Source organism: Polyodon spathula, chromosome 20 (genome assembly GCF_017654505.1).
Source record: "Polyodon spathula isolate WHYD16114869_AA chromosome 20, ASM1765450v1, whole genome shotgun sequence".
Taxonomy (NCBI): domain Eukaryota; kingdom Metazoa; phylum Chordata; class Actinopteri; order Acipenseriformes; family Polyodontidae; genus Polyodon; species Polyodon spathula.
Window position 1 is genome coordinate 21,625,384 of NC_054553.1, and position 26,917 is coordinate 21,652,300.

Consider the following 26,917-nt stretch of genomic DNA (forward strand, 5'->3'; position numbering starts at 1 on the left):
ACCCCCAGCACCCCTAGTTCCAGCGCCCTTGTTTGTAATGTATTTTTGTTGAAAACTATATGTTTACTACTGTATGACGCTATTTGTTGCAATATATACTTTCAAGTTATTTGTTTCTCAGTTTGGAAAAAAAAATGGAGTTAATCAAAGATTGGGGTAAGGTCTGCTTTGCCCCACTGTCTGTCTGTCCAGTTAAAGTATTTACCAGCTTATTTATTTATTTATTTATTTTATAAAACACTAGTCTAATATTGCCAATTATATTAACTTTACTCAAGTTCAATTATTTTAAACCAGCATTGAGCATTTCAAATCTTCCAGACAGACAAATTGAACAGTGTAACGCGGATGGGGGAGTCTCATTTGTGAACTCCAGTCCAGCAAGGAACCCACACAAAGGCTATTGAATTAGTTCAATGATCTGAGAACACCACCAATTCTCATGGAAATTTTTTTTCCCCCCAGAGGCCAGACCTATAGGAGAGAGAGAGGGGGAGAAGGGAGCAGTAAACTTGTTCTCTTCCTTCTAAGCAGGGCCATAACTTACTTTGACATGATGTAGATCCATCTTAGGGAATGCTCTTAAGTACCACCAAAACGCTGACGCGATCCAAGAAGGACTTTTAAAACCGGACTCCACTGGAAACTAGAAAGTAAGATAAATGATTGTTTTCTTTTGTTTTGTTTGTTTATTTATGTATTTATGTCTGGCAAATTCTATAATAATAATAATAATAATAATAATAATAATAATAACAACAACAACAAAGTGTCAATGTTTACCAAACGTTTCTAATATAAAAGTTAAATAATGTGCATCGGCAGATTTATTGCACACTCGAATGTACAATGTTAAACTTTTATAAACGGCATTTTTGAGGGTGCGCATTCGATGTTTATGTTGAGAAATCAAAGTTGTTTTAATGGAAGTTGTTATGGTTATTTTTATCATTATTATTTTGTAATATATTTTAACAGAAACCAACATGTCGATGCAATAAGAATGTAGCTAAATGATGTAGTCTTTCATTCATTCGAAATTGAAATGCCAACGTATTGCCGCTGAACAGTGCTTTCAGTTTTAACCGAGAAGTTCATGCCATACATTGCACATAAAAACATGTTTATTTGGACTGAATTAACAAACGAGGTTTCAGTCAGCTAATTAAATCCAAACAGATTACAGCAGTGTCCTTTGTCAGAAGTGATCAAAATTACCTTATTTATTAGCAAGATAACCAACGTTTAATTTTTCTTTAGTAAAGAATTGGAAATTAGGATGGGCACCCTGTGTAAGTAAGGACTGTTAAAAAAAAAAAAAAAATGATCCCTCTCTCTTGTTCCATTATAAAACCTGAAGATTCCCATTCTTTGAACTTTTTGTAGGACCCCCTCCATAATTTTAGACCACTGTTGAAGTGTTTTATTTTGAGTATATTCATGTCTAAATTCATACAACTTACACTTGTATTTTCCAACCTTCCAAAGTTCAATTCTCATGTAACAGATCCACTCAAAACTGCTTTATTATTATTATCATATCTGCTGTATCCTCTGAGGTCCTTCCGTTATTGAACTGTGTGTATTCAGGAAACGCTGTGACTCCAGTTGTTCAGTTTGCCACATAGTTTGCCAGCTTCCCTGAAATCCCTTGCCATCCCTGAGTCTTGAGTTCTTATTACTTTAACACCCCATGGAAACGTTTCTCAAGTTGTTTACATGTTGTCTGTCTGCTCCAGTATATGAACATTGCCTCCAAAAACAGTTATGACTGCAGGCACACTTTGTTTTAACCAGTTTTAATAATTAAACTACTGTTACAAAGTGTCACTAAGTATTGTTTTAATATGTTGTTCCATTACCCTAATCAACCCAACCCTTTATTACCCTAATCAACCCAACCCTTTATTACCCTAATCAACCCAACCCTTTAACAGTTGTTATTGAGAAACAGAAATGACAGGTTATTAGTGTGATAATTGCTCTGACCAAATTAATGGAATTAAAAGTATCTTTCAGTCTGTCATCATCTATCCTGTAAGTATAATACCAGTGTTCTAGGACACAAGCAGTATTTTATGAAAGTTGTTTCCCTGGCTGAGGTACATAAAAACAACTCGAGTTCAACTCCATTGCAAGTACAGGAAATGATTGCGAACAACAGGCTGAAGTTTAATTGTGTTCTAAATGTAATTCCAGTGGCACTGTTATATTTCAGAAAACTGTTTTTGTGACTGTGTTCTGCACTTTCGCTGTAGCTTAAATGGTTTTGTTTTTATATAGAACCACAGTCTCACAGCTGGGCTGGGACTGAGACACAAGGAGGCTGAGTGTGCCTCCTGCACTTCACATAGCCAGTCCATGAGGGAGCTGGAATCTTAACCATGGATCAGCAGTGTAGGCTAATAGCTAGATTACTCTGCCTCCAGATCACAGACACTTAGAACCTTTGCCCTCCATTGCTTTAGCCCCAGACAGCTGGTACAGGATGACCACTTGGCTACACTGTCCAGGTTTGCAATGCATTTTGCTATTTGTAGTCCTGTAAGCTCTTATGCAATATACACAGATGAAAGGTACCTAGACACATTGGTATGTGAATTATTAAAACAAGTCCCAAACTGTCCTGATGAACCAAAGCCAAATGGAAACCCTACACTGCTACCAGTAAGTATATCTGCAGCTTCTATATTACGTACAGTTTGTAAAGGGTTCAGTATGATAGAGCTCTAGTCCCCAACTCTTCTCAAGGTTTTTGACCCAGATGACATCAACATAAGAGCATTCACCAACAAGAGAGATTCATAGTGGGAAGCCAGCAGAGCCCTTCCTTTTATACCTAAGCATTCAAACCTCATATAAATTCCCACAATGTTCATTGATTGATTACACAAAAACCTCACCCAAATTACTATAAAGGCAGTCCAGTAATGGGCAAGACTTGCTGGATGTACATTTTCTGCATAAGGAGAACACATTTGCAGCAAATGCCATTATATTGCATACCTTCTGAGTCAGGTTACTGATTAAGATGAAAAGCTCACATGCATATCAGAGATGGCAGGTCAACCATACAGAGGTATGCATGCCATTAAGAGAGGTATTCAAGCCAAAGAAAGCAGGACTGGAAGAAGTAGTTAGATATTGGGAGGCAAAAGCTGTGTGCAAGTAAACAGATATAGAAGGAAAGGGCGTGACAATCCAACTGAGACGGTCCCAGGGCTGGCATACCAGATTCTCACCCCACAAGAATTAGATACCACAAACTGGAATGAGGACAGGGCAGTGCAACAGTATAGTGCAGTTGAAAATACACATTGACTGTTTTAATAAATAATCTATCATATGAGTTTACTGACTGAACCTAAGTGGTAAGATCAAGGCCACAAACAGAACATCAGCAATAGCCATTTTAGAAATACAATGCATACAACTACATACTGTAGGCAGAGACATAACAAAAACTGTGCAAGGCTAAAATCATGGTGCAAGCAAGAGGGATTCAGAATAATGCAGCCCTAGTAATCATTCTGCATTGACAGGGCATTTACAAATTGATTTTTGGGTATTTAAGAAGGGAGAGTCCAGGTTTGTTGAAATGCTGTATTATATGTAAGGTCCTGGGAACAATTTACATGCTAGGTATCTTGGGTTCAAATGCTGGGCTGCAGGGTGGAAGGCTGTGGGTTTGAGTAGCTCAGCAGTTTGATAAAGTGCTGATCTGCAGTGTGGAAGGCTGTGGGTTTGAATAGCTCAGTGGTTATAGAATTAGCTGGGCTGCGGTGTTGATGGCAGTGGGCTTAAGTAGCTCAGTTATTAAATACAATAATGTTCTAGGCGGTAAGGGTGGAAGGTTGGGGGTTTTATGAGCACAATGGCTAGAGTTATTGAAAACTATTACTACATTTTTAAAACCTCAGTATTTTCTCTATACATGCTGTTCATTTCTGAGAGCACTCCTATTAGTTAATGAGTACCCCCGAGCTCTGAGTCATGGAAGTGATCCATACCTTTAGTAATGAAGTTGTTTAGTTAGACTGATCCTGTTGTTACATGCACATCTCAATACAGTACATAAATGTGTGTAGTAAAGTTTTAAAATACAGGTGTGTCTCAAGGGTATGAATTAATTCAGATAATATGGTGCTTGGGGGTAGGATATTTGCTGTCTGTTTATCCCTATCTTGATATTCCTTCTCCTTCAAAATATATATATATATATATATATATATAAATATATATATATATATATATAATATTAATATACCCAGATCACCAAATCTCGACTGAGGGATGGAGGGAGGGAGTGTGATCTAGTGGTTAGAGCTAAGGGATGGAGGGAGGCAGTGTAGTCTAGTGTTTAGAGCTGAGTGACTGGGTGGAGGCTGTGTGGTATAGTGTTTAGAGCTAAAGGATGGAGGGAGACAGTGTAGTCTAGTGTGAAGGGACTGAAAAGGATATCAAAGCAGCAAACACCCCTGTAGTTTGCAGCTTGTAACTTATCAGTGCGCAGCTAGTAAAAAGAGGAAGAAAGGATGTTCCAGCACACAAATAGGTTGGGCCAGATGTCCTTCGGGCATATGGAAGTTAAATAAGAATGTGCAATAAGTATTTATCACAAACCACTCCTTACATAATCATAAATTGGTATTAAACTGGTTTCTGAAGTGAACATAACAAGAGCAAAGGAGGGGGACAGTACAGCCCATTGTAACATAACAAGAGCACAAGTAGGGGACATAAAAACCCCTGTCACCACAGCCATTGGTCCTGGTTAGGAGTAAAGTATAATTTAGGAGGTAACTACTAAAACATTGTTTGCTGGGTGCTAGCTTCTGATAGGGGTAAGTGATTCTATGTAAAACTATATAAATCATGTACATGTAATACTCCGGCAGAATATACTAGTTACTGATGAAGTGACTGTTGTTCTCCAGAGCGCTCTGTTGTTTGATATCCACTGCAATAAACCTTTGAAGCAACGATCTGAAGTGATTGATTGTCTCTGATTGTCTCTGAGTTTCATCTAGAACCCTACAAATGTTTAGAGCTGAGAGATGGAGTGAGGCAGTGTGGTCTAGTGTTTAGAGCTGAGGGTGGGGCGGAGGCTGTGTGGTCTAGTGTTTAGAGTTGAGAGTGTGGAGGAGGCTGTGCGGTGTAGTGGTTAGAGCTGAGGGATGAAGTGAGGCAGTGTGGGCTAGTGTTTAGAGCTGAGGGATGGAGGAAGGCAGTGTGGTCTAGTGGTTAGAGCTGAGGGATGGAGTGAGGCAGTGTGGTCTAGTGTTTAGAGTTGAGTTGGGCGGAGGCTGTGTGGTCTAGTGTTTAGAGTTGAGAGTGGGGCGGAGGCTGTGTGGTCAAGTGTTTAGAGCTGAGGGATGGAGTGAGGCAGTGTGGTCTAGTGTTTAGAGCTGAGGGATGGAGGAAAGGCAGTGTGGTCTAGTGTTTAGAGTTGAGAGTGGGGCAGAGTCTGTGTGGTCTAGTGTTTAGAGCTGAGGAATGGAGGAAGGCAGTGTGGTCAAGTGTTTAGAGCTGAGATACTGGGAGGCAGCGAGGTCTAGAGCTGAGTATCTATAACCCTAGTATACAGAGACAACTTTTTCAAAAAACACAATATTTGGAATAGTTGAGTCATGGACTTCCATGCCTGTTGTCTGTTTGAACAGCTCTGGAATCAGGAATGTGTCCATCAGTAGCAGCACAACAGCAAACTCCATTCAGAATCTCTTCCCAAAGGGTGTGGTCAAGGAAATACAAAGTTCCACTTGTCCCAAAGCTACATATTTTTGTATCCATTTTAGTTTATTATTGGCAAGCAGTTATAACTGCAAGCATGGTTGAATGACTAGTGTAGGGACTGGCGTGGGTAGCTAAATTATAAGTACTACTAAAGGTGATTAGCAATTTATTAAGATCATTTGGAGTTTTTGCCTTATAAACAGTTATGTGTCAGTGTTTCAGTCTTTGCGAAGATAAAGAAGTCAGACCAGCCAATATGCTATATAAATCACAATGATAAACAGAATAACCCAGGTTGGTTATAAATCTCAATGCAGAATGGTGCAAAGGATCCAGTTTTCTTAAGACAATGATAGTAAACACTATATAAATAATCTCACCAGTCAATAAGTGGCAAATAGTACTGTTGTAAGATCTGTTTTTCTGTAGTACGTTCTGAAAAATAGGATTTATGTCTATAAAACGAAAAAAAACATTTCAATTTTAGTTTTTTTGAGAGCATATCGATATGTGTTGTAAAATTCAAATTCCTATCTTGCCATACTTCAAAATATTTGTAATTATTTACTAGTTCAATACAGGAACCAAATCCAAGAAATTTTGCTGAATGATATTGAAAACTTTATGCAAGTTTTTTTATTAACATGGTCAAGAAAGAGCCATTAGAATACAATACAGTGTTGTCTGCATAAATATGTTAGAATTTTCAGTAGTTATACCCTGCTTGTTAATGTAAATTAGAAATATAATAAAGGCTTCTAGATGGGCTGTGAATATCCTACAAAACTGTCTCCAAGAAAAAGGTAGACTGACATGTAATTTCCAAGGACGAGTTGAACAGTCTCCTCTCGGAATTTTATGTCTGGAGCACAATACAGCATATCAAGTTTTATAAGTCTGCGAGCTGATATAAATTGCTGTACGAATGACCCACCACACAGCAGAAAAGTGAATTTAGTGAAAGATGCAGAATTTAAGAATGCTAACAACATATTCTTAGCAGTAATTAAAAAGACAAAACAACACACTATCCCTAACACTAGCAGAGCTGGAGAAGCTAAAAAAAAAAAAAAAATCCTGCAAGACAAAAAGCGAGCGTTATCACACGGATGCTGTTGCTTTCACCTGCAGCTCCCCTTCAACAGTTTTTCAAACTGCACAATGTCTGGCAATCTTTTGGCTGTGATTAGGTTGTTTGAGCTGCCACGCTGTACTGTAGGCTACTGCTTGTATCCCATGGGTGCCCACTGTGGGGGCAGGGCTGTTACCTGGCTCGCTCAAGCCCATACAGGTGTGGCTCACGTAAAGGAATTTGGAAGCTGACTTACTTATACAGGGATATGAGTCACAGGCAGCTACCTGTGAGCAGAAATAAAAGTGCTTTTCAAATCAAACTGGGGAGGGATCAAGTAGCAGTGCAAAACTCTCTCTCTCTCACTCGCTCACTCATTCACTCACACACAGCAGCAAGGCAAAACAGTTAGGACTCTTTTGAAGAGAAAAGAGAGAAAAGGTCAATATTTGAAATTTACAAAACTCCTCTGCTGGAGACAGACTCCATTGGAACTTTATTAGAGTTTTTGAGAGGGCAGGTGGATATTAGTTTCAGTAAAAAAAAAAAAAAAGAAGTGGCACTGCTTTTTCATTGAAAATAATTCCAAGCATAGTACTGGACTTTGGAGCACAAAGTTTTGAAGCTGAACACTAGAAGGTTTGTGAAATTATTCAATTAAAAATATATAACTAATGTTATGTTTTTGCATTGCTGGAAGTAATAAGGCATATCATTTACTTCGCACACATGCTGATATGCGGAGAAACTGAAATAGTGAATTTGTGTTTTCTTGTATTGTATGCCAAGTACTATTATTATCTGTTTACTCAACAAAGCTTGCATTGTTCAAATGCTACCTGATTTACTGCAGTATTCTTCCATAGGAGTTATCCAGGTTTTCACTTCTCTGGTGTGCTGTTGAGGTTGGTAAATGGAGGAATTTCAAGACTAATGCTGTTAACTGTTTCAGTTCTGGTCTGTAGTGCCTGGAGTGTGCTCACCTTGGTTCTGTGTTTCACATTGGAATCTCAGTCACAAATTGAATCCTGTTGTCACAAGGAGAACTCAAGCACAAACAGATGGAAGCGAGTGTTTCCAACCGACTGTAGTTTACAAAGCAAGCTAGTTCAGAGTCCTGTAGGTTTGTGTTATGCTATGTTACCGGAGCTAATTGCTATTTACAATGTGCCTGTACTATCAGAAAACTATATAGTTGGGGTAATGATAAAATATATGCTAACAGTGCAAAGTAAACTGATCCCTTAAAGCAGGTGAGTGGTTTTGTATTAGTGTTTGTGCACTATTCTAAGGTGGGGCTTATGTTAAGTTTAGAGTTGTCAGCTTAATTAAGCAGTGCATACTCTATTAATGTAAGTGAGGTACTGTACATCTGATTGGCAACATGACTTTACCATTTTCTTTCTGGGGTTAGTGAATAAATAGGTATATCCTGTTTTTTATTGTCTGTTTTTCTTTAGGTTGACTTATTTTCAATACAGTTTAGCGGCAAGATGCCTTTTCAAATCAGAAATAATATAATAGTTGTAAATGATTTCTACATTAGATAAACCTTTAGTGATTCTGTTCCCTTTTATTAAAATGCATAAATTTGTGTACACAACATTATATTTCTAGTTTACTTAACATGGAATGTAATTAACCCACAAGCCATTACAACAAGGAATACTGTCGGTTTAAAATACAAACAGGGATCTTTCTTTCTTTCTGCATTTTTTCTCAAAGACCAATTGATCAGTAGTCAGGCTTTAAGCAGCAATATTAACAGTGATAGAAATTAATTGATAAAGTGGCAAATACTGATTAATGTTGAAATAGAGCAATGGCAGTTAGGGCAGTTATTGGTAGCATAAACACTTTCAAATAGTGGCAAATACTTGGGACTTCATACAGAATGAAAATCAATTGGATAAAATTATATGTGTGTGGACATTGATTTAAAGTTAACATTAGGTTACTCACAAATGTATTGAACGTATGCAGACATTTTAGGCTATAGCCTGCTCATCTCCTTTATTAAGTATCGCCTTTCTGGGAGTGGGCTGAACTCAATGGAGGTTGCCCCCAGGAGGTCATACCTGAAAATGATCAGACAGAAGGGAAGACGAGACCCTGGGTCAAAATGATAGACTTGCTATTCATACAGAGAGGGGTGAGGGTATGGGATGGGTTCCCAAGCCATGCTGTTGATTCTGAATCATTGTGATCCTTTAAGATCTGACTTGATCAATCAGCTCATACAAAAGAAGCATGAATGAGCTGAAAGGCCTACTTTTCTAATTTTTTTTAATGTTTTTATCACCAAACTGTCTACCCACATGTAAAGTGCAGTTATGAGTTATTGTCAGAAGAAGAACAAGAAGTAATGTCCTGACCAACCAGGTCTCCTCCCAGAGACATCCTCCCAGCATAGAGTACTGTCACGATTCCACGAATGAGGATAGCCAAATAACCCATGAGCCCCCAAAGAGATCGAGTGTGTTGTTAACAGCTATCCTCGCGAGTAAAAATAACCACAGCACTCGGTGAACGTTCATGGAGCATGGAGTATTCTGTTTATAAAACAAGTGTAATGTACAGAGAAGAAAGTCTGTTTAAACCTATAATTAACAGTTGAAATCGGAAAATCACTTTCCTTAGCTCAAGCTCCCCATCTGCATAGCAACGTCCATTTGGATAAAAATGCAATTCGTCTGGTTGTTCTTTTGCTGGATTTGAATGAATGCAAGATATGAAAGCTTATTTTCTGATTGGCCTTTTTTTGCTCAGACAAGTTAAGTACAGTTTCACAACGTTTCAATTATATCACTTCATCAGTTCAAGTTCTTCTCGCATTGCCTGCCTGTAGCTTTGCAATACTAGATTCCACTGTTTTCATCCAGTTATTATATTAATCCTAACATTGGTTAGTGTATTATTAAATAACTGAATCATAACCTGTGCTTGCTTGTTTTGTGGGCAATGGGCAGGCGTTTGTTACAGGAAGTTCTTGCAATGAAAACCTCCCTCAGGAAACTTTCCTGTAAATCATTCCGGCCTTATCTCCAATCGTTATGGATTTTACAGTATATTTGCTAAACAGAAACCAGTATTGTTTGTATGGGTTCTTTCTTAGAGCAACCCACATTACAGCTTTTTGTAGGAGAGGTATGCAAATGGCAGGGCAGTGAGGTTCTTTCAAAATATTTTGCAATGCTGTGTTTTCTTCCCCACTCCAGGTGGTTGGGTGACCTTGGGCTGCAAATCAAATCCATCACATTCACTTGCCCAGTCTTTAGCAGCTCATCCCTTTAAGTTAAGATCAAATTGCCAGACCGCTGAGTGATTTGCTTGGGAAACAAAGTAAAAATCCAATCCTCAGTGTTTGCTTTATGGGTGACTGATCACCCTTGAGTATATAAAAAAAACACCTCTCTCATGCCTCTGGGTGCTGCAGTTAGCAGACTGGGATAGCCCCAGAATAACCTCTAAACTGCTGGGCTCCAGGTAGGTTAACACTTGGGTTTCCAGGTAACATGTGTCAGGCAAAGGCAAAGTCACAGTGTTTCTTTGATAAACTGGTGCTTTTCTTAAACGTACAGGTAGCCTGTATTAAAAAGCTACAAATTATCAATTATAAGTTACTGTTTTATCTGACAGATGCAACAAGATTTTACTGCATTTAATTTATCAAGTAAAAAACAAGTACATCAGCAGTTAAAGATCTGTGCATAGTGTAGTGTAGACTTCATCTTCAGCCTGCTTTCTCTTTGAAGTCAAAAGATAAAAGTAGAAGTAAATGATTACGTGTTCAGTTCTGTAACATGGCCCGCACAACTACTGTTTCACTGAACTATAGCTAGGTAATTCAATACTTCTATACCTTATCACATATTTCTGTCCTCAAGACTCTTATGAACTGTAATGAACAAGATGTTACATCTTAGTGGCCTGAAATTAGTAGATATAGAAATCTATATGCATTGGGCAGAATTATAGGCATTCCCACACATTTCAGGTAAGTTGATAGTTTTGTTAAGATCTTGTATATAAGTCTGTTGTGAAATTTCCTTCAGCTTTGCTGTAGATCTGCTAGAGCCACCTTTTAAAATCCAGTGCACGTGTGGACTCAAAGCAGTCCAGTTCTACAGCTTTCTCAGGCTGTTAAACATTCTCTCTGGAAATGTTTCAAACGTAGCTTGCAATATAAAAGCAGAGGTGGGATTGACGCTGACAGCAGGAATGTGTGCCCCGTGTGGATTTATCTGTGTTTACCTTCTGATTTATTGCTGTTCCTCAGCTCACAAACTGGTTGCCTTGGTAGGAGCGGGGCAGAACGTGGCTACACCTTTCCTGTGGTTCACTGGGTTTGCTGGGTGAGGTGCAGTGTAGGGCTCTGTAGTTTGAAAGGATTTAGTCCCTGTCAGTGAAGTTTGTGCACCAATTTAATTGTTAGTCAAAGGGCCATATTAACAAAGCTTTAACTCGTGAGTTTCTTAAAGAATGTTTTTTCAAAGTCTGTTTTTTGTGCATAAAATAAGTTTGACTGATTACAGTTTCATTGATATAAAATTGTATTTCAATTATAAAAACAGACTTAGACCTTTAAAATACATTTAAAGCACTGTGAATAGGGACCACAATGATTTTTTACTTTCTACATTTCTTTTATTATATTTTTCTTACATTAAAATTGACAGCAGTTAAACACAGAAGAGGGGCAATTGCATCTGTAGTTACTGTTAGTCAAAATAATTCCACACTTGCATAGCCTATCTTCAAACTCTCAACAAAAACTTTAAATGCTCAATCATAAAATCTTCAGTAGTACTTAAAGATCTAATTATCATTAGGGTTTTTAATTCAACCTGATGTGTGGGTAATTTAAGATTTGGTATCTTAAATAACTCAGTACGTTTCTGTAACAATCTGTGAAACATGTAAGGTTATCCAAGCATTTCTGAGTGAGTGGGAGATGGTACATCGGCTTGTTTGACATGACTGCTGGAATTGTATTAGACTTTAAACAACAGTGTTTTCTTCTGTGTTTACGTTTATATACACATGCTGGTGCTAGCGTGGGTCACTCTAACCCTGCTTCTGAATAGTTTGCTTTCTGTGTTCTTAACTATGCTTGCCATGCTTTCACAGTGCTTTTAGCAATATTACTGTATATACAATAAGGACAATACTCTGAAGTCTTGTATTCTGTTGGGTTAATTCAGTGGAGCGTTCCCTGACCAGGTGCACATCACTAACTCCAGTTTCCACAGGACCTACAGCAGCTGTAACAGAGTGTATACAGGGTTGGGATCATAGCTGGAATTATAAGCTTAATCTACTGTCTCTCCAGCACCTTCCTATTAACCATTACTGTTATCCATTGAAACCATACCAACATACGGCATTTAATTACAAAAGCATTACATTGTTAACTATGATGTCAGATACCTTATCCACAGGACAAGGTATTCTTCTTCTAAAAACATACTGGGGTCTATTTAATTGATCTAAATACAGTAACCCTTGAGATCTCAGATTCAGGGGAACACATTTGGAAAGTAAGTGGAGATAGACTTGGGACAGAGAGAAGCAGATATTCCTTCACAGGGGGAGTGGTGAGGGTATGGAAAGGGTTACCTAGTCATGTTGCTGATGATGAATCACTGGGATCCTTTAAGACCCAACTTGACAAAGATTTGAGCTCAATCAGCTACTAGGAACCGAATGAGCTTAGGTGGTCTCCTCTTGTTTGTAAATATTCTTATGTTCTTAATAATGGTTTTAAGGATAGTGGTATTTAGATCTGCCCTGTTTAAACCAAGATTACTAAAATATGCAGTTATCAGCAGGATACAAATACCTTGAATATGTTAACAGTGTTTCTGAGCCCCCAGATTAGAGTGCTATTGAATTCCCAGCTCTCAGGTTCAGTCCCAGTTGTACTGGATTAATCCTGCCTCTCTGTGTTACAGGAGGGAGATGGAGAGATGGGACGTGTGTCTCTCAGTGGGGATGGTCCTCCTGATGCTGCTCTGGACCACCAGTGAAGCAAGAGGTAAGGTTCTTTGTGACAGCCCGAATCACAGAGAGATTCTACCATGAAATAGGGACAAAGGCATTCCTGGAAATGCTTACATATCACTTCATTTTTTGAGCTGTCTGTTCATGTTTTCATGAATCTGTCTTGGAATATGCTTGCGATATCTCTCAGCACTAAAACTGTTTTCCAAGTTCAAACCTGTGTCTAATGTTGGGTTATCCCCCTGTCCAGAACTGGATTTAAAATATGATATAGCATTACATATAAGGTACATTATGGAACGATGACAAACTAATAATATTACTCTTGACATTGCAGCAAACTTTCTTTGAGCTGATAGCCGATGCATTTCCCAGCTGCAAAAGAATCTTGTGTTTGTATATAAAGATGGAACGTAGCCCTTTGCAGGTTACAGATCTTGTAACTATATACAAATGACCAGGATGCTGAACATGATGTAATAATACTTAAGGCTGTATTTCTTTTCATGTTTATCACGGATTTCATGATTTCCATGAAATTTACCCATTGCCGTGTAATATAGTATGTAGTTCCCATTTCTGTAAAAGAATAGTGTAAATATGCATATTTATCACTTAAAAATATATACAGCAAACATTTGTCTTATTGACGCCCTACCTGTTAGACAGCATTTAGGAACCTGGCAGCCAGTTTAGTTTGCTTCTGGTAAATGCTTGAACACACTGAATAGAGCTGCACAATTTATTTAAAATGTCTTCAACGAAAAAGACACCAGCTGCAGCAAAGATCGGAAATATTTTTGTTAAAGATCGCTCTGTCCAGTACAAGAAGGGGACATTTCACGTGTCATTTATTTTGTTTGATAATTCACCCATAGTGAAAATAGAACATAATAGGAGATAAAAAAACAAAATATCTACAATTGAACATTTATTGTTTTTGCGTAAGAATTATTTTCGAAGATCATTTGTTTGATAACTCTAGAGACAAATGATATATTTTGTTATGTTTATGTTAAATATCTTGAAATAGCTTGAAATACCTATATTTAGACTGTGAAATGTTGTGAAATAAGCCATTTTTACAGTGAAAAAATACAGCCCTAATAATACTGATTTGTGTAGACAAAGGAACCAGATTAATCTGTGAATCTTATGAAAGATGATAAACAGTTTCAATATACTTCGTCTATTTACATTATGCAGTATTTAAACTAGTGCTGTATTGGAATCAGAGTTGTACTCATTGCCTAGAGCTGCTCTTTGCACTGAAGATCTCAGAAAACAATGGATTGTCAGCATCTCACTCTTGTTTTTTGTTCACAGTCTCATTTCTCTCCATATACACTGCCCAGATACGCATACAGTTGAGGTCAGTTTTAATTCCATTTTGGTTCGTTCTCCATTCTGTCTCTCCAGTGAATCACTGCCTGGCTGCACAAGCCTCCACCTGCACAGAATGTATCCAAGCTGGTAAAGACTGCTCCTTCTGCACAGATGAGGTACGGCACACTGCGCGTTGGCGCATATGATAAATATAATGAAGCTTCACTATGCATACTTTTCCTAGGTCAGAATGAAAATTAGATTTTTACTGTCTTTAAAGTCCCACTTGCATGTGCATGTGTCTGTGAAGCTCAGGGAACACAAATCACTTTGTGGCTTGGAACTTGGTTTCAAGAGACTAGGTTTCAGGCCACTGTATTCCCAGTACAGGGGAAAATTAGGGATTGACACAGCAAAATTGCTTCAAACTTGGTCTTCCGGTCTTTTGGAGTCAGGTTTCAAACCACTGTTACTGAAAAAATGGTTTTGTGTTCCCTCAGCTTAAGTGCTACAATGAGAGTGCTACAGTGAGAGTGCTTCTGTGAATGTGCTACAGTGACAGTGCTACAGTGAGAGTGCTTCTGTGAATGTGCTACAGTGAGAGTGCTACAGTAAGAGTGCTTCTGTGAATGTGCTGCAGAGAGAGTGCTACAGTGAGAGTGCTACAATGACAGGGCAACAATGAGAGTGCTACAGTAAGGGTGATACAGTGATAGTGCTACAGTGACAGTGCTGCATTGAGTGTGCTACACTGAGAGTGCTACAGTTAGAGTGTGCTACAGTGAGAGTGCTACAGTAAGGGTGATACAGTGATAGTGCTACAGTGACAGTGCTGCATTGAGTGTGCTACACTGAGAGTGCTACAGTTAGAGTGTGCTACAGTGAGAGTGCTACAGTAAGGGTGATACAGTGACAGTGCTACAATGAGTGTGCTACACTGAGAGTGCTACAGTTAGAGTGTGCTACAGTGACAGTGCTACAGTGAGAGTGCTACAGTTAGAGTGTGCTAGAATGAGACTGCTACAGTGACAGTGCTACAATGAGAGTGCTACACTGAGAGTGCTACAGTGAGTGCCACAGTGGTACAAAGTCCAGCTGTTCACTACTTTTCCCCCTTGATTTGCAGGATTTCAAACTACCACGATGTGATCTGCTCACTAACCTGAAAAACCATCAGTGTATGAACAGAGTGGAGCTATTCAGTGAGATGAGTGTCCAGGAGGTAATTACACAAATGTAGCCATTTCAGGTATAATGAGTTGTCTTTAAAAAAAAAATCATGGAAGTTACTTAATGATAATTAGTTAACAGAATGTACTGTCACCTACAAACGGCTCATTTAAAAAAGTAAGTGGATTCAAATTACATTGTTTATGTTCCCTTACCTTTTTTATGATACCAAATGAAGAATGATTGCAAATATCATAAAAATGTTGAGGGTTATTTAAAAAAAAATGCTGCATCATTGTAAAAGGCAGAAACTATAAAGAGTTTATTACAGTGAATGTATCTGTTCTAAACAATCAGCTATATCTCATCACTGGGGGTTAGGCAAGACAGTATTTATTAAGCACCTATCTGCCTGCACAGCCAGTATCAGGAGGGTTATTGTTATACAGTATACTGTTTTGTAGTCTGTTACAGTAATCAAATTGAGTTACATATACTTGGATTACTTTTTGGATTCTTTTTTGGATTGCTTCTGGAATTATGCTTTTCTTGTGTGTAAAAATAGTCAGGTGTTAAACTGTAAACATGTTTGAAAAGACGCTCACAATATTGGATAAAGCGTGATTCAAAGTTCCAGCCTGAAAACGGACTGGTTTTACTAGTACAAACCACCATCATTATAGTCAAACTCCCTCCAACAGACCAGAGAACAGGTTATTAGTCTTTCAGTATTGCCACACTGCTGTGCACGAACCACAGTGTATTTCTTAAGTTGTTATGTCTCTCTCTCAGGACGTGGCTATTGACATGTCTCTGAAGAAGACACAGGTGTCTCCCCAAAGGATGACAATGCGTCTGCGTGCGGGCGAGGAGAAGGTGGTCCAGATGCAAGTCTTTGAGCCCACTGAGACCCCCGTCGACCTCTACATACTCATGGACTTTTCAAACTCCATGTCTGACGATCTTGCCAACCTAAAGAGGATGGGAGATGAACTGGGTAAGGGTTTTTGGGACTTCCTAGGACTTCCTGGTAACACAGTTCAATAAATACACAGGGAAGACAGTTTTTTATAAATCCTGTAACTACGTTACTCTGCCATGGAATTGTGTCCCTTGTTCACTAACTCTATTGGTCGCAACCTTAGGTCTATGCAGGCTCTGTGAAAGGCTAGGTCTTTTTTTCCAGCGTTGTGTCTGGAAGATTTTAACCTGCATGTCTGATTCTGTTTCTCAGCTAAAGTGGTGAGCACTCAGCTGTCCAGCGACTACACCATTGGCTTTGGGAAATTTGTTGATAAAGTGACTGCACCTCAGACAGACATGAGGCCCTCTAAGTGAGTATCTTATAAAAACTGTATTTGTGACACTGTGATGATAAAATGTATACTTTAACAACCTATTTAATCCATTTTAAAAAAGAAAAATGTAACCGAATTAGTGAGAATGTACTTCTGTAGACGGTAGACGTCTTTCATTGTAGTTTTGTACAATACTGGTGGGTTTTCCTTTCACAAAAGATGGCAAACTGCAGTGATCATATTCGTGCATATTCTTGTAGTGTATTATTCTGATGATAAAGTGTTTCTGTGGTGCCTGTTGTCAGGGTGGCTTAAGGTACAACAATAAAGCAAGTAAAAACTAAAATAAAATAAAAAATACAGTTTAAAATCAGCAAAAAACTGCTCAGAACAATACCTCTTCCTAAAGCTGATTTTTTATTATTATTTTTTTAATACCATTTTCATTGTTTTTTTTCCTCTCAGAAAATGTATCACTACAACTAGGGTCTGTAATAATATACTTTACTATTGTATATGCATATTGCCATGCCTATATCTCATTCCTAACTTTAAACACTGACATTTCAAAAGATATATTAGTAGTACCAGAAACAATGCGCAGCAAGTAAGACCAAAGTTTCAACAAGAAGCCTTCTCAGTGTCACTTCTCCTAGGCACATTTGTATAAATTGTTGATTGTTAATACCGCTGAAGAAGTATGGGTTCAAACCCCCGATTGGTGAGAGTTTCTATGTGTGTGTCTGCAGGTTGAAACAGCCGTGGCCAGACAGTGACCCACCATTCTCCTATAAGAATGTAATTCCCCTGACGAATGACGCCGCCAAGTTCAGAACCGAGCTGGAGAAGGAGCGCATCTCAGGAAACCTGGATGCTCCTGAGGGAGGGTTTGACGCTATTCTCCAGACAGCTGTCTGTACGGTACAGTCACAGAGCTCAGATCTCCACAAGTATTTCAGACACAACCAAGCTCAGAATCCGGGAGACTATTGTGGTCTGCAAGCCTAGCCTGGCTCTTAGTGGACAGGGGTCCACATCATAAAAAAATGAACCGTGTAACATGGGAAAAATTTCTGTGGGTTTTGCAGTGTATATGGCATTCTGCAGTCATTGTGCCTTGCATTTGCCATGAGTGGAAAAACGATCTACACCCCACATGGAAATGTTTGAGATTCCTCCCACTAAAAATACAAATTTAAAACAAAAAAAACCCATCTTATTCTAAAACTATTAAATGTGCTTGTTAAAAAAACAAAGTGCTTCCTCTCCCTTACGCTCTCTCTCTCTCTGCCTCTCTGCTGACCCTCAGAACCAAATCGGCTGGCGAGACCAGAGCACGCACCTTCTGGTGTTCTCCACAGAGTCCGCCTTCCACTATGAGAGCGACGGTGCCAACGTGCTGGCGGGGATCCTGAAGCGCAACGACGAGCAGTGCCACCTGAGCCAGGACGGCACCTACACACATGACACGGTGCAGGACTACCCCTCGGTGCCCACACTGGTGCGCCTGATGCAGAGTAACAACATCATCCCCATCTTCGCAGTCACCAACCATTCGTACTCCTACTATAAGGTGCGTTCTGGCAGGCATGGCTTTATGCTCGGTGATTATCCATGCTGGGGACGAAATTCCTCCAAAGGGGATTTTGGGGACAGGGGAAAGTCACAATCCACAGACGTTTATCCAGTTGTCATGAAACCTGGTGTTAATATTATCTAGCATAAATTATTCAGAATATCAGATTTTGGGGATATATGAATGTCTGTCTGAATGGACTGTCTGTCCTTCTGTCCATCTATAATGGTAGACTGCATATATCTGGATAACCACTTATCAACTTGTCATGAAACTTGGTAGTTCTTCTTCTATACTGTTCTATACATTGTGTTAGTATATGCAATGGTCATCAACTTGTTCATCATACAGATGGCTCTGGTTTTGAATTTATAGTTGTGGCAGGAGATGGATGTTAATGACACACTTGTTTGCCTTGAAACTGTGTAGAGCTCCAGATCAGTTGTTACTGTACAGAATTCTACTCAATTAGTTTAGTTGCTGTCTTCTTTAAAACAGTTTCACGACTATAAAACATTATTTTATTCATAAAAAAGGGTTCTTTAGATAAATGAGCAGCTTTGTGAATAGGGCCTACAAACAGAAGGACACACATTCAAGTTCAGGCTGGCCTAGATATTTACATTCTTTAATTTAATCCATTCCTTTTTTATTATCTGCAGAAACTGAGTCAATACTTCCCTGTGTCGGACATAGGGCAGCTCTCAGATGACTCTTCCAACATCATTGACCTGCTGCGCAAAGCCTTCAATGTAGGAATGATGTATTTATTTACTATGAGATCAAACCTATGTATAACTATGACAGAGAAACAACCATTCCAGCCAGTGCCTTCATTAGTGTACACTGAAATGTTTGTCCACAGTAGAATCTATAACCTGTGCCTACAACATCACAAGATATTCTTGTCATGAAATTATTGTTATTCTTTTGCACTTCCATTCCATGGGTCATTTCATATCATCAGTCACCAAAGCATGTTACTGGTTGAAAGCAAACAAATCAATATGGGAAGCAGGCGTTTGACTATTGACAGGAAAGAAGACAGTAAAGGGGTAGAGACAATTTCACATGTCAGGTGAAATGACCCAGGAAGTACCAGTCAGCCTAAAAGCATGGCTTGTGAACAGAGTTTTCATTAACCTACCAAATATCAAGTTTTTAAATGAAAATACAACTTTGTTATAAATGTGCTTCTTTCAAAACTGCACATTTGAGACCTTTAAAATGAATAGATGTGCATGGTGGAGAAATTTTAAGGAACTATTTTGTTAGCTGCAATTATTTTACCAGTAGAGCAGTTGTGTGACATGTTTCTTCTTCTTCCCAGAATATCCGCTCAAAAATCAGCATTCGCTCCGACAACGTTCCCAAAGCGTTCCACACAGAGATCATATCTTCTCAGGCCTCTGAGTTGGCACATCCTGGGAGTTTCAAACTGACCCCCGGAGAAAAGGTATGTGATTAAGACTAGAGGCATAGAGACAAAGATTTAGTTAAAGGTTTTAAGGTAAAAAATAGTTGACTAGTCGAAAATTAATATATCATGTATTTGATAAAATCTGGATCTGTTTGTGAACGTACTGTTTTGTGACACTTTGCTGTTTATAACATGACTATTTTTGTTAAGCTTGTAGTTTTGCTGGTAGTAAAAAGCTACTCTGCCACGGCTGTTTTGAAATTTACACATTCGGTCAGTCGATTGCCCGCTTCTGAGGTCGACTGTCACTTTTCTATTCAAGAGGTCGACTTTTCGGTGCTACCCCTAGTTGAGGACAGGCTTGTCTAAGCTTATAAACCACAGCCATGCTTTCATTTAATTGTGGTTTGTTAGTGGACGCAGGCTGTGGGCCTGCTCTTCACGCGTATCTGTGTCTGACTCTGGCAGGGTACGTTCATGGTGAAAGTGAAGGCTCTGGAGGAGGTAGGAGGGGAACACATCTGCAAGCTCTCTGAGGATGACAAGAAAGGAAACATCCGCATCAAACCCACGTCCTTCACTGATGCTCTCAACATCGATGCCGCTGTCATCTGCGCTGCCTGCGACTGTGAGAAGGTACAATGAGGAGGGTAGTGTTTAGAAAGTAAACCACCACTTATGATGTAGATGTCACTAGTGGTTAGGGCTGAGAGACTAGGGGCACAGCGAGTTAAAGCACAAGCCTCTTCTAGAGACTTGAGTCTGAACCTGGGTTAGAGCAAAAGGCAGCAGTATGATCAACCAATCCAGTGACATTTTTAAAAAGGAGTATTCTCATTTAAGCCTTCATTTTATCCCCACATAATAATATAAAGAAACTAATTTCAAAAGAAATGTGCAATGTCATCTGTTGTTATTTAAATGGATAGTAAGTCTTACTCCAGAAAGCACTGTTCATTTTGAAAATGTTACTAAAACTGAATTTGTTTTTCTTCTTGCAGAACCCGGTTCGGAAATCTCAGAAATGCGGAGGGAATGGAGATTTGGTGTGTGGGCAGTGCAGGTGCAATGGTGGATGGTAAGGGAATACATGTGGTGTGCATTGTGTGAAATAAAGAGTGAATGCCATTAATATTCCATTAGTGCTTGGGTGATGTGCTGTGAGCATCCATTAGATGAACAGAAACATTGAAATTCGCCCTCTTGAAAACAATTAACACAAATTATAACTGCTCCTACCTGCAACTAAGGTGTTTCTTGCTCATACCATCACATTCTTGTTTATCTTTCTGATAAAAAAGGGCAAACTTGTATTGTTGTAGTTGTCTTCATTTTATTGTTTTACTACCAAAGGTTCCTAGAAGTAGGGTTAAACTATTGATACACCCTCCACCAGATCAAATGGTTTACAAATCTGTGGCTGTGCTTTTGTTTATGTGTTTGCACAGTATATAAATGTTCAGTTGTTCACATTCTTAATTCAGGCTCTTAGGCACTCTCATCTCAAAAGAGAGCCATTAACTAATAACTGACATGCTTTATATTGAAATAAATCTCATTTTTTAAAATGAATAAATTATTTTGACACATTGAGGAAGGGCTCCCTGTGTTAGTGTGTGTTTTTCACTCGCCTCCTTTCCAAACACCTTGCCCCTAGGAGAGGACCCTACTGTAACTGCTCAGTGGATGCGAAGGACGATGGCAAAGCCTGTATCGCCCCGAACAGTAGCAAGGCATGCAGTGGAAGAGGAGAGTGTCTGTGCGGCACCTGCCAGTGCTACCTGTCACAGAACCCACTGGAGCGCTACGAGGGCCGCTTCTGCGAATTCGACAACTTCCAGTGCAAGCGCTTTGGAGGATTCCTCTGCAACGGTACAGCTCTTCAAAAATACCCTAAAAACGATTGCCTTCAATCAAGTACATGGTGCTAACAAAATAATTCCAGTAACTTTTATCTAATATATACTGCCATAATTTTGTAGGTCTCACATTTGCCATATGAAAAACACACAAATTATGGGAATGGTAATTTATCTGTATAAGCTGTAAGAGAAGAATATTTATGAAATTGCAACTGTGTCGACATTGAAAACACGTCAGTCTTAGGAAAAAGGTGGTGATTGGTACTCCAATGCAAGTCAATGATTCTGGCTTCTGGTACTTCTGAGTGTCTTAAAATGATAGATCTGCAGTTATTAAGATCAATTGAATTCACTGCTGTGAATATTTGCAGAGGTTTATGCAGTAATAATGTTTTAGAAGCATATTGCTAATCTTTTGTTTTGTTTTAGTTGCTATTCGTTGTTCTGTTTCTACAAACTAGCTTTTTATCTTAGTTTTTACAATTAAACCTACATTTTATTTTCTCTTTTTTAATTTCTGTTTAATCAGTATTCTGTATTAGACCGTTTTTAATGTAATGGTTTAATTTTTCATTTTGTGTGTGTGTGTGTGTGTGTGTGTGTGTGTGAAGCGCTTTGTGATCCTTGCGATGAAAGGCATTGTAGAAATGTGAATTGCTGGCTCCCGCATCTAGTAAAAGCGTAGAGTGCAGGATGTGCCCTATAGTCTGGGGATCGCAGGTTCGAGTCCAGGCTATGTCACAGCCGACCGTGACTGGGAGTTCTTAGGGGGTGGTGCACAATTGGCCGAGCGCTGCCCGGGTAGGGAGAGCTTAGATCGTCAGGGGAATCCACGGCTCACGGCGCAGCAGCGACCCCTGTGGCCGATAGGGTGCCTGTGGTTCTGCAGTGGAGCCTCCAGATCTGTGTTGTCCTCCGGCACTATAGTTCTGGTGGCCTCGCTGTGGATCCGCAGTGGAAAGAATGCCGGATTGGCAGGAGCACGTTTTGGAGGACGGGTGCTCCAGCCTCCGTTCCCCGAGTCGGCGGGGGGGGCAAGCGGTGAGCCGAGGATACAGATAATAACTGGGTACACTAAATTGGGGAGAAAACCCGGGTAAAAAATTGGAGAAGACTAAATTAAAAAAAAATTATAAAAAAAAGAAATGTGAATTGTTGTTGTTGTTGTTGTCCCTGCAGCTCGTGGCCGCTGTTTCTTGGGGGAGTGCGTCTGCGAGGATGGATGGCAAGGCTCAGCCTGCGAGTGCCCCTCAAGTAACGCCACCTGTGTTGACAGCAACGGGGTAAGAGTGCCCCTCAAGTAACACTACCTGTGTTGACAGCAACCAGGACATAGCCTTCCCCTTACAGTCCTACCTTTCAAATACCTATCAGACCGCACGTGAACATTCCTCAAAGGTTATATATATTAAGGTTGAACATTTGGAGGCTAAAGCAAATATACGAACATAAAAAAGCTTGTATACAGTAGGCAACCTACTAAATGATACATTAAGAAAAGCAAACATCTATGTTGTGTAAATGTTGCCGCAGCTTTGTGAATGCTCTCACTGTGCTTTCATCTCTCTTAGGGCATCTGTAATGGTCGTGGGAAGTGTAACTGCGGGCGGTGCATGTGTGATGAGAATCAGCCGTACACCGGCAGCACCTGTGAGACCACCTTCCTGGTGAGTACTGAACCAGAGTTCATCATCCACCTCCCTGGTGAGTACTGAACTAGAGTTCATCATCCACCTCCCTGGTGAGTACTGAACCAGAGTTCATCATCCACCTCCCTGGTGAGAATTGAACCAGTGTTAATCATCCAGCTTCCTGAACCCAGTACAGTACAGTAGGACTAAAGGCAGACCAACCCAGCCTGATGCCCTACCTGCAGGCTCCCAGTGAAGGGAGAATAATAAAGCGAATTGACCCAGTTCTATTCACAGCCAAGTTGATCTGAGAGCTTGTTCTGCAGCTTGGACATTACCAAACTGCAAGCTCTTTGTTTCTTGGTTTTCTTATTTGTAAATAGCTGGCTTCATGCAGGGGTTTGTTGTTATATGACAAGTGGGGTCTTACTGTTCTCTCATTGTGATAACAGATAATTATTAGTTCAGTTTAATAAAGAAAACATCACAAAGGCTCCCATTCACAGTACAAACTGCTGCTGAATGACTTCATCAGTTGAAGCCAGACTTTAAAAATTAAAATCTAGATCTTAAATAAGCAATAGCATTTACCATATAGCTATAACTAGAGGATGCTTCAAGTATACTTGAAGACAAGCGCTTCATTCTTAAATATTCCATGTAAACTGCAAAATGACTGCAAATTTACCATTCTAAACTTTTATAAGGGTAAAAACCTTGGATTGTTATCACCTGTATTAATTGATTAATTATGTTGCATTCTATTCAAAACGCATGAGTATATAAAGTAAATCAAATATCAATGATAAACAACCAACATGCCCGTGATGTGGTGTGTGAGCATGCTGAGGTCTCTGATTGGGTGCTCCTGTCCCCAGAGCTTGCTGGGCATGTGCGAAGACACGCGGACCTGCGTCCAGTGCCAGGCCTGGCAGACCGGCGAGAAGAAAGGAGACAAGTGCAAGGAATGCCCCTTCAGAATCAAGATGGTGGACGAACTGAAGAAGGGTAGGCCAGCGCTGCTGTCATTCTACAATGAAAGATCTGTCATGAGCATCGAGCACTGGGACAACAGTAAAGAAATCAAAGAGAATTAAACTGGAAGAAAAGTAATAAAAAAAACAAAGGGAATCAGATTAGGGTTATATTATGTGCTGTTTCAGACCTGCAATGCTATGAATCTGGAAAGAGAGAATCATACCTGACATGCTACAAGATAGTAATACACTAAAATATAATTGGAAACCTTGAAGCATCTTTCATGGCAAACATCTCTCCCTCTCTCTCTCTCTCTCTCTCTCTCTCTCTCTCTCTCTCTCTCTCTCTCTCTCTCTCTCTCTCTCTCTCCCCCCTCTCTCTCTCTCTCCCCCTCTCTCTCCTCTCTCTCCTCTCATCTAGAGAGAGTGAGCAGTGAGGGAGAGAGAATCAGGGGAGATTATTACTCCCTCTATATTTCTCTCTCTCCCTCTCACTCCCTCTATATTTCTATCTCTCTCCTCTCTATCTCCTCTTCCTCCACTAGGAGAGGACCCGCCTCTCTCTCTCTCCCTCTCTCCTCTCTCCCTCTCACTTCCTCTATATTTCTCTCTCTCTCTCGCCCCTCTCTCTCCCTCTCCCCCTCTTTCTCCTTTCTCTCCCCCTCCTCTCTCTTCTCTCTCTTCCCTTTCTCCTCTCTCCTCTCTCCTCTCTCCTCTCTCTCTCTCTCTCTCCCTCTCTCTCTCTCTCTCTCTCTCTCTCTCTCTCTCCCCTCTCTCTCCTCTCTCTCCCTCCTCTTTCTCCTCTCTCCCCCTCTCCTCTCTCCCTCTCACTCCCTCTATATTTCTCTCTCTCCCTCTCCCCTCTCTCCCCGCTCTGCCCTGCAGAGGAGGAGGTAATTCAGAAATGCAGTTTCCGAGACGAGGAGGATGATTGCACCTATCACTACACTGTGGACTCGAACCCCAACTCTGATTCCAAGGAGACCCAAGTGATTGAGGTGTTCAAGAAGAAAGGTACAAGCATGTGTTACCAAGCCATTGCTGCTGAATCACTTGGATCCTTTAAGACCCAACCTGACAAAGTTTTGAGATTAATCAGCTACTAGGAACCAGTTGAGGCTAGATGAACTGAATGGCCTCTCATTCGTAAATTGTCTTATCAGATACACCCCAACACTTGAACTAATCCTTTATTGTTGATTACTGATTAAGCAGCAGATATATTTAACAGTTCAGTTTTACTGCAAACAGCAGCCAATAGGCAAAGAGATTTTACAGTGAAAAAGGCTAAGAATGCGCCAGACCAATATTCAGTATTATGTTCTTGTGTTGTTATGAGTGGAATATTGTTGTTCCTGACTGTGCTTCCGGCTCCTCAGACTGCCCTCCGGCCGGGTTCCTCTGGCTCATTCCTCTCATCATGTTCCTAATGCTGCTGGCAGGGCTGCTGCTTCTGTGCTGCTGGAAATACTGTGCCTGCTGCAAGGTAACTCAGTCCCTCTGCCACTAGGGGAGAGTGAGATCAATGCAGCTTTCTATTTTTTTTTATATATATTTTGGTAGATGCTGTAGGTTCACAGTACCTTTGAAGAACCAGCTGTTTCCTCCTGTGATGCCATTTCCTAGCAAGGTGATATGAAAAACATGTTCACGCGACATGTAAGCTTTGACTTGCACTGTTGACGTGTTTCTGATTTTCACGTGATACATTAGTCCTTTTCTAAATGTAATGAAACGTGACTACTAAATATCTTTTCCCATAAAATATAACCTGTTACCATATTTTGTTGCCTGTCTGAAAGAGGAACCGTTAGTTACAAGTTACTGAACAATGTAATCAGCACTTTCTATAAACAACAAGAAACATCTGTGACTTACAGTAATGGCTCAGTTTTGCATAAATATCTAGGCATTAATTTTTTTACAACATTTCAACTTAATAATGTTTCTCCTTGTTTCCCACTTTTCCAGGCTTGCCTGGCCATGTTGCCGTGTTGTGGACGAGGTAATATTGTATGATAAATGTAGTTTGATAATAATTCACAGTGTTAAAAGGATGTTAAAACACTGTTTTATTTTTTCTTGAACTTCCCTAACCAGTTCCATCTAGATGCAAACACACACAACCAGCTCCAATCCAGTCACAACAAAAAAAGAAGCTTATAATAACTCATTATTCTGTACATTTTAAAATAATGGTCTTCTGGGATTATTATTATTATTATTATTATTATTATTATTGAACAGTCAACAAGAACAATCTATACACAAGCAGAAGACAAACACACCCTTCCACCCAGCTTTAGAGACAGAAGAACTTATTGCAATTTAGATCAAGTATAATATGACTGTGTGCTTTTATAATTGGGCTGGATCATATTATGGTACCCAAGATATTTTTTACAATCAGTTCCCAAAACTGTTGTGGGACGTGAACCATTGCCCAGGCCTTGCGTTTCTCTGCAGAGCTGCTCTGACTGCTCTCTGTTGGGTTCCTGCAGGTCGGATGGTGGGATTCAAGGAGGATAACTACATGCTGCGGCAAAGCCTGCTCACCTCGGACCACCTGGACACCCCCATGGTGCGCACCGGGCCCCCCAAGGGGACTGACGTGGTGAGCTGGAAGATCAAAGACAACGTGCACAGACAGGCTGCCTCCTACAACCAGGCCCCCAACCCCAAGGACATAGGTGAGCCTCCCCAGCTATACTCAAACACCCTGACACAGAGACTTCTGACATGTACTGCTTTCAGTATGAACACCTGTCTACTATACATGAACATATTCTACACATTTCAGCTGTCTACTGTGAAAGATGTGTTTTAATAAAGTTTTTAAAACACAG

The 26,917-nt window shown here is 39.9% G+C and overlaps 1 protein-coding gene across 2 annotated transcripts in view; it reads left to right on the forward strand.

Moving 5' to 3' along the window:
- The first annotated feature begins 7,146 nt into the window (after positions 1-7,146).
- Positions 7,147-26,917, forward strand: part of LOC121295207 (integrin beta-4-like) — a 39,109-nt gene continuing 19,338 nt past the window's right edge. For both annotated transcript variants that reach the window (XM_041219623.1, XM_041219624.1), the window contains exons 1-20: positions 7,147-7,447; positions 12,763-12,845; positions 14,231-14,313; positions 15,264-15,359; positions 16,100-16,304; positions 16,542-16,641; positions 17,355-17,526; positions 17,915-18,178; positions 18,844-18,933; positions 19,512-19,637; positions 20,070-20,237; positions 20,603-20,679; positions 21,259-21,473; positions 22,643-22,746; positions 23,035-23,130; positions 23,973-24,102; positions 24,957-25,085; positions 25,451-25,557; positions 26,043-26,076; positions 26,573-26,761. In XM_041219623.1, the coding sequence (XP_041075557.1) occupies positions 12,770-12,845; positions 14,231-14,313; positions 15,264-15,359; positions 16,100-16,304; positions 16,542-16,641; positions 17,355-17,526; positions 17,915-18,178; positions 18,844-18,933; positions 19,512-19,637; positions 20,070-20,237; positions 20,603-20,679; positions 21,259-21,473; positions 22,643-22,746; positions 23,035-23,130; positions 23,973-24,102; positions 24,957-25,085; positions 25,451-25,557; positions 26,043-26,076; positions 26,573-26,761 (2,461 nt within the window). In that variant the 5' untranslated portion in view covers positions 7,147-7,447; positions 12,763-12,769. The remainder of the gene's footprint in view (positions 7,448-12,762; positions 12,846-14,230; positions 14,314-15,263; positions 15,360-16,099; positions 16,305-16,541; positions 16,642-17,354; positions 17,527-17,914; positions 18,179-18,843; positions 18,934-19,511; positions 19,638-20,069; positions 20,238-20,602; positions 20,680-21,258; positions 21,474-22,642; positions 22,747-23,034; positions 23,131-23,972; positions 24,103-24,956; positions 25,086-25,450; positions 25,558-26,042; positions 26,077-26,572; positions 26,762-26,917) is intronic.